At 35.8% G+C, this 8,018-nt stretch overlaps 1 protein-coding gene across 6 annotated transcripts in view; it reads right to left on the bottom strand.

The window, feature by feature from the left end:
• Positions 1-223: 223 nt before the first annotated feature.
• The window catches only part of TRPC4 (transient receptor potential cation channel subfamily C member 4), a 173,148-nt gene continuing 165,353 nt past the window's right edge, over positions 224-8,018 (bottom strand). For 3 of the 6 annotated variants that reach the window (XM_044666071.1, XM_044666070.1, XM_044666076.1), the window contains 3 exons: positions 4,761-4,802; positions 4,544-4,633; positions 224-950 (listed from right to left, as the gene is read on the bottom strand). In XM_044666071.1, coding sequence (XP_044522006.1) covers positions 234-950; positions 4,544-4,633; positions 4,761-4,802 — 849 coding nt within the window. In that variant the 3' untranslated portion in view covers positions 224-233. The remainder of the gene's footprint in view (positions 951-4,543; positions 4,634-4,760; positions 4,803-8,018) is intronic. The other 3 variants (XM_044666072.1, XM_044666074.1, XM_044666073.1) reach the window with 2 other exon arrangements.

The raw sequence follows: 8,018 nt of genomic DNA, 5'->3' as shown, positions 1-8,018 counted from the left end.
CTTTAATTTATTGAAAAATGTAAAACAAATTGTGAAAGCAAAAGCAGCTACAAAAAAGAAAGATGTTCTATTGCCTTTTCCATACTTAGTCATGTTACAAGATAATGTGACACAGATAAATGCTATCAAGTATAAGTCAACATTTGAGAATACAGATTTTAAACACCCCACCCCAAACACTTAGCAAAAAATGTATATACACATATATTTGTAGGCTCTTTCTCTTTTGACTATCACAATCTTGTTGTGACATAGTCTTCGTGTATCACTGTCTCTGTGATTTTTAATTCACAGTCTTTAGCACTGGCCTCTTCCTTAGCATGCATGTCCTTTGGTATTATGGGCACAGTGTCCTCTATCACCAACTTCTCTGATTCCAAGGGACAAAGGCTCTCCCCAAAAGGTAAATTCAAAGTTTCTCTATTCCTTCTTTTTGTATCTGATAACACACACTGTTCACTGAGTCCTGCGATGCTCCGTTCACCTTTGGTGGCCAGTCCTCTTGCTTCCAGTTGAAAATGTTTTCCAAATTCTTCATCAGCCTGTTGACGGGAAACTTCCTCTGAAACCGAGAAGATCTGGTTGGTGTTTGCCTCTGCAGAGTGTGGTTTTGAGCGTTTATGAAACAGCCCAAAGTGTTTGACGTCTGCCACAAAGTTCACTTTCTTCTGCTTCTCTTTGGGAGTTTCATGAACCATGAGGGCAGCACCGTTGCTCACGTTATGTCTTTCTGAAGCAATAGCTGCTGACCTTGGATGAATCATGCTAGTGATATCAAAGAGGCTGAAATTCTTTTTCTTTGTCTTGTCACTCCCTTCACTGTCACTCTTCTCCTCTGCCTCCAATGGAGGCTCCTTCATGATTTTTGAAGATCGTAAAGAAGCAAGCTTGCTTCCTTTCAGCAATCCCAGGACTTCAAAACGAAAGCTTGAAATATCTTGTTTTAGCTCCTAAAATTGTGGAAAGGAAAAAAAAAGATGGAGTTCATAGATTCAATTTCAGATTTATATGAATAAACATGAGAAATAATTTGAATTCATTTCACAACTAAGATTGACTTGTTTATATCCATTGTCAGAAAGTTAGATGCTATTTTTGCTGAAATCAGACATTCTAGCAATCATCACTGACATTTATATATGTAACAGGACTGAGGCAACATGCCTAGAACATCCGAGATTGGAGATATCCATAGAGAAGATGCTCTAGACTAGCTCTAGGGAGAAGACATCTTGGGTTGGCCCACCACATAGATAGGAACAAGCCCCTTCTATTGCTGTATAGTCAAAACTACCTACATCCTTAAAACTATCTGACTGGTGTAGTGACCCTCTATTTCTAGTAGTGTCTCATTCATTCGCAGTAGGGGCATCATACAACAATTGGGCAAGAAAGAGTTGTTTTTCCCTTCTTTTTAGGCTCTGCAGCCCAAGAAAATCAGGGTTGAGGTTATGGCATATTTCTTTTTTTTTTCTTTTTAGTTCTAGGTACAAGGGATGGAAACCTAGACTTAGGAGTTCAAGTTATCTAGACTGTGGAGCCTAGGATTCTAGACTGAATCTTTTTTTTTTTTAATTTAAAGTCTGTTCTTTTGTCTCAGAATCTATATTCTACTAAGTTTTGGTTCCAAGGCTAGGCAATTGGGGATTAAGTGACTTGCCCAAGGTCACACAGACAGGAAGTATCGCAGGTCAATTTTTAACTCAATAGCTCCTGTCTCCAAACCTGACTTTCTATGTATTGAGCCAAGTAGATGACCTCCATATTAAATCTTGAAGTTACCCCACCAGGGAAGCCTTAAGAAGCTAGGGTGCCAAGATACCTGCTTAGCAGGGCACTTTGTAGTAAGGTAATAGGGAGAATCATACTCTGGAAGGGTTGGGAGGAATAGTCAGATGTTTATTCTTGTTATACCTTTGATATAAATATTCCTTTGTACAAGTGAATCTAACTCTTAAATGGTTAAATGGAATTGGAGTGCAGGGGACCCCTGAAATTGAGGGGACAAGGTAATTAGGAACTTGATCCAGTGGTAGAGACTAGACACCCACAAAGCTTCTTAAGGGCATTAAAGAACTCTAGGGGAAGGAGTGGAATGCAAAACATCTGATCCTTAGGAAATAGGGGAATGGGGGATGCAAAAGAAAATTGTTACTATTATGTACAAAATGTTTAGACTTGCAAAGGCTATAAGGCTTTACAGACATTATCTCATTTGATCATCGTATTATTACTGAAGGTTCTATTATCATCTGCATTTTACAGATGAGAAAATGGGGGCTGCCCAGTGTAACAGAGCTGGTAAGTACCCAAGGCAAAATTTGAATTCAGGATTTCTTAACTCCCATTTTTATCGACTGTTATACCTTTGTAATGTTTAGAAATTCCTGGACTTCTCAATTCAGGTGTATAATGTTGTGCTAACTGGTTTGAGAACTGTGAAAATGTTTGTGAAAATGGTTTGAGAACTAGTAATTCAATTTATCTTTCCATGTCTCCATTCTTCTAATCTGTAAAATGAAGATACTTGATTATTTAATCTCTAAGGTCTCTCTCCTTTCCCAACATTTATGGGCTTATGATTCTGAGATTAAGAAGATGTATGATTGTTGCTCTGCTTTAGGAAAAAAAATATGAGAAGGTTTATCAAGTACTTGGAACAAAGGCTTATTTTGGGATTCTAGTCATTCCTTTTCTTTCTTCCCCATCTCGTCAGAATATCCTGTGTACATATTACCACCATATATAGGAGATTCCAAAGCCTTTATCTGCAGTATTAATTTCTTATTAAATAACTTGTAAACCCATACTTTCTCAAAATAATTTAAACCTTTGTAGGAGGAATACACATTTGTATATCAAAACAAATTATATCTAAAAATGTGTTTTAGCTCCCATCCTTGTCAGTTTGCCAATAGAATTAATTTTTTATTTGTCTAGTCCCAGGTTTATTACCTTGAAATAGACTTTAATTTCTACCTTTAATTTGCCCCCTACATTCTATTATTAAATTCTACTTCTGCTATAAAGCCTTCTGTTCATTGACTATCTGCCTACTGAATGTACTTCCCATCCCAGTATATTGCATGTCAGATTCTCTGTTTCAGTTAAGCAAACATCTTCCTCATGACTCATAGGTTTTTACTTGCTATTATTTCCATGACCTATTTTCCCACATGAGGATGGGGCTCTTCTTTTTGTCAGTAACTCTTTAATAAATGTTTGTTCATTATACCTATATTTTATCTGAATTTGTCATATGAAACTTCTTTCAAGGCACTCTTCTCACTCTTCTTCAAGGAGCCCAGTGACTAGTACAGTACAGTACGGTACAACTTGTAGTATAGAGAGAGGGGGTCATATAGTTTTTTCTAGCTTTGGCTGAGTTCTAAAGCAGTTAGGGGTTTGGAATCTTGAGGAAGAGGCAGTTGGTTTGGGTCTCTGGTGGACAGAGGACTGAGATCAGCTGAGGGCTTCCTTACCTATCTGTAGAATTGAAATTCAGCCTAGCTTTGAAATATTTATTTAAGAAATTGTTATTTTGGATAAACCCTTTATATCTTCCTTCCCAATATTATTTCCTACCTTCCTTCCCTTACCTTATATGTCTGTGGAGTTAATAAGGAGAGTAATTAGAGAGGAGTTCAAATCTGTGAAGGGTTAATTATATTGACAATATATATATATCGTCAATATAATATCAATATATATATATAATACATAATATATCGATATAGATATAGATATAGTGAAAGTAGTCAGTCATCATTTATTCCCTTTAGATATCAGGAGCATTTTGTAAGCTGAGTTAAAGGCAGGTCCTTACTCAGACTCCATCTTTGCCTCCCTTCCCCCACCTGAGGTTCCTGAGACAACTGTTAGGGCTTCCTTTGATCCACTTTCCTGAGACATCAACCTTTAAAGATAATAAACTCTTTTGTGTTTTAACAGACTTATTAGTATAATTGGTCAGTTAGTTATTAAGAAAGGGAAGAAGAGGGAAAGAACTAACATACTCTGGGCTATTGTCCAACCTGGAGAGGGGGTGGTGCATGTCAAAACATACAAGGCATTCACTCCTAGTGATATGGAGGTTTTAAAACGCCATTTTCCTAGTACAACTCTACAGCGTTTTATGATCAATTGATCAATCAGCAAACATTTATTAAGCACTCACTAGGTGCTTAAAGAAAGGAATCAGTTGCGTATTGACTGACATTTCAAGTCTGAAAAAAATAAAATTGAGTTTTGGTGGAAAATAAAAATGTTGGGGTTTTACCTGGGTTAAGACAATCATAATCCTATCAGGTCCTCCATATTGAGAAGTGCAATGAATTAAAGTTCCAACAGATGGAATCCAGCATGTAAAATTATTTTTTATTTTGGCAGTTTTTCATTTGAAAATTTGAAGACATTCAAGGTTGCTGGGTTACATAGGATTTAGCTGTGTTTCTGGTTCTTTTATGAAAATTAAGACGTATGTTTTGTACAATGACTAAACGAATTCCGTTTCTCTTGCGACAGTGAACATAGAAATAATTACCTTAAAATTTTCCTCTGTAAGGCCTTCTTCAGTTTTAGCATCTCTAATCATTGCCGCAACGTATCTCTTCACCAAGTTCCTCATAACTTCCTAAGATATTTGATAACAACAGCACTAGTGTTAAATATCCACTTTGGTTTCTATTATGTCCCCATTGAAAAATTTAAAAAAAATTTCAAACTCCTAAATTAGCATGCAGTTATAATAAGTGACTCACCTGGTACTGATGGTGTCTTCTTAAATTATCAGCTGCCCGCCTCTGAAAAGGAAAGAGACATTTGCTTACTTGTTAAGTAGTGTCTTTGAAAGAATTATAATAGCAGTCGAGGGAACAATAAATAGTAAAGGAACATAAGCATCAATATAGGAATAAGATATAAATTGAAGGTATGAATAGAAAGAAATTCTTTAAATTTTAGATTGTTAGATAAAAGGATCATTGTCTCACAGATGATAAGAGATAACTGATCGTAGATGACAGAAAGCAGTAAACACTTATTACGTTTTCACAAAAACAAAAAAGGAGCCAGATACTGGAAAAAAGCCCAAGTATTCAAAAGGGTAGGAAACTATGCCATATATGGGAAAGCTCTGATGATAGACATTTAAAAATAGTTAACTGTGTAAGAATTGTGATGATAATGTAATTTCACCTTAAGATACTAAAGGAATTCGGCAATACTTATCATAATGTTTGGGGGAGATTATACCTAAAGACTGAAGTAAGATTATTGCCATTGCTATCCTTATAAAAAACAATTAAAGAGGTGATACTAACGTTATATACTTCAAGAAACAAATCAGAAAAAAATAATATTGATTTTAAATATTCTGAAAATGCATTTGTAAATGAGCAAAAACCATCTAATATATTTTCTTCACAAAATAAGGAATCTTGATTTTGAGCAAGGATTTCTTTTTTAATTCTTCCTTGTGCTGTAGACCCATGAAAGCAGGTAAAATAGAATTCTAGAAAGAAATATACGCATAGATGATTATGGATTCATCCTTCAACAAAATATTTGTAATTCCCATATTTATTCCCTTAAGTGGAATGGCTGGATATGATTCTCCACTGGCCATGAAAAATGCATTTGTGATTCAGGATGATTAGTATAACTCTAAAGAACAGATGGGACAGGATCTGGCTTGCTAAATGCATGTAAGTGAGTGAAAGCCACTAATTCTTTTGAACAACATTCAATTTCTCAGGAAATTTATGGATATTTTTTAATGTGATTACAGTACTTAGAAGCCAGAGGAGTCTCAAACTGAATTTTTAAAGATGATAACTTCTATAAGACCTACACACAATCAGAGCCCCTTTGAGCAAATTTAGTATGCAATACTTAAAGTTGAGCCACCAGATGGAGGTATTGAACACTTAATGAGATGGCCCAGAATCAACTCCAGACCATTAGTAATGCCATATGCAACAGAAGGACTTCATCCTTTCAGATTTACTGAAGTCAACTTAAATTTGAATACAGTGACTCTAATTTTATACCAAACACTATTAATGTTAAAACACCATTCTTGCAAATAATTTTCAGTTAATTCATAAGAATTTTACTATGTGAAATGCCAGAGATACAAAGTAACATGAAAACAATCTCTGGCTTCAAGGAGCATACAAACCAATGAAGAGAAGAAATATACATCCATATATATATATATGTATATATATATACACAAATAAAAATAAATAAATGAATGAACAAACAAATAAATAAATGTCTCTCTCCATATATGGATTATATATATCTACACACATAAATATGTGTGCACACATATATCTATATGTATATATGGTGTGTGTGTGTATGCATTGTTGTTGTTCAGTTCTGTCTCACTCTTTGTTGCCCCATTTGGACCTTTTTTGGCAAAGATACTGGAATGGGTTGCCATTTCCTATTCTAGCTCATTTTACAAATGAGGCAACTAAGGTAAACAAAATTAAATGACTTGCCCAGGGTCACACAGTTAGTAAATATCTGAGGACAAATTTGAATCTACAAAGATGAGGCTTTCTGACTCCAGGCTTGGGGATTTATTGCTATTTATGAATAATACAAATGGGGAGGAATCATAAGAATGGCTAAACTCTCAGACACATTTTAAAAGCATTTTATTAACATTTTGACATAGTCTTTTAATTATTAAATTATATTTTATTTCCTTAAGAGCCATGTTTACAATGGCATTTAAAAATGATTTCTACCTTAGCCTTATAATGTTGTATTTGGTTGTTACAGCAACTTTTTCATCTTTTTTTGCCAGAAGGACCTGGTCAAGCTTTATAGGAAAATGTGGATGGTTACTCTAGATGAGAGCAGCCAAAGAGTCTGTGAATTTGGATAGGAAAACAAAAAACACCTCATTTTTATTTTCACTATGCTTTCATGAAAAATTAGCATTTTCTTCCATTGTGAATGAAGGTAACAAACATTAATATGGGAAGAGGTCCCTAAGCTTCACCAGCCTTCCAGAGGGGTCCAGGACACAAGTAAAATTTTCAGAACCCCTGCATAGTGTCTGGATGTTAAAAGGAGGTGATAAATGAGTAAAATGGAAATGATAAAAGATCCCCTTGCTATTGATTTGATGCACTATGGTGGGAACTTCTTCCAGAAAGAGTACATATGATGCTTAAGAAGACTAAAATATTGAAAGTAAATTAAAATATGTGTTAATGCATTTTGCAGGGATAAATACTATGGTGAATCCAATGACCTTCTCTCAGTCTTCATCCTTCTTGACCTCTCTGCAGCCTCTGATACTCTTTCAGTGATTCTTTTTTCCTGGATATTCACTTCTCTCCAGGTTTTCATGATACTAAGCTTTCCTGGTTCTTCTCCTTCTACCTGTCTCACTGCTCCTTCTCAGTCTTTCCTGGATTTTCACACAGGGCAATCCCACTCTCCATGAATATTTCCAATGACTCAGTCTTTGTGGCTTCCTCTTCATTACTGTTACTGAGTGATTGCATCACTTTCTATCCATCTCAGTGCTTATGATTCTCACATGCATATGATTTCACTTAGCCAGCCCTACCTTCCCTCCTTGCATCTTCAACTGCCCAGATTCTCTGAACCGCACCATCATCCCTCAGCTTCTCCCGGCTTCTTCTCCCACTGTGGGTTTCTTCCTGGAACCAGACCATTCCCGATTCTCTGGATTCAGCCATCCCCTACTCCCAATCTCAACCCCCTTCTCCCCTTCATAGCTCCACTCTACTGTGTGGTCTTCTTCCAGTAAACTCCTAGAAGGCAGGTTCTGGCTTTCTCTTTGCTTGCATTTACTTTCTCATTGCTTAGTATAGAGCCTGGTACATCATTAACAATAAATGCTTGTTGACTGGCTAACTGGCAAAGAAGAAACATGATCATGAACAATAATAAGATATTTACTGGCTTTATAGGCAGAATCACTGAAAAAAATTGAATTTGGGCAATGTTCATGTTTGCTTCCTTAG

This window comes from Gracilinanus agilis, chromosome 3 (genome assembly GCF_016433145.1).
Source record: "Gracilinanus agilis isolate LMUSP501 chromosome 3, AgileGrace, whole genome shotgun sequence".
Taxonomy (NCBI): domain Eukaryota; kingdom Metazoa; phylum Chordata; class Mammalia; order Didelphimorphia; family Didelphidae; genus Gracilinanus; species Gracilinanus agilis.
The sequence above is the reverse complement of the archived record's forward strand: the minus strand, read 5'-3'. Positions and strand labels throughout refer to the sequence as shown.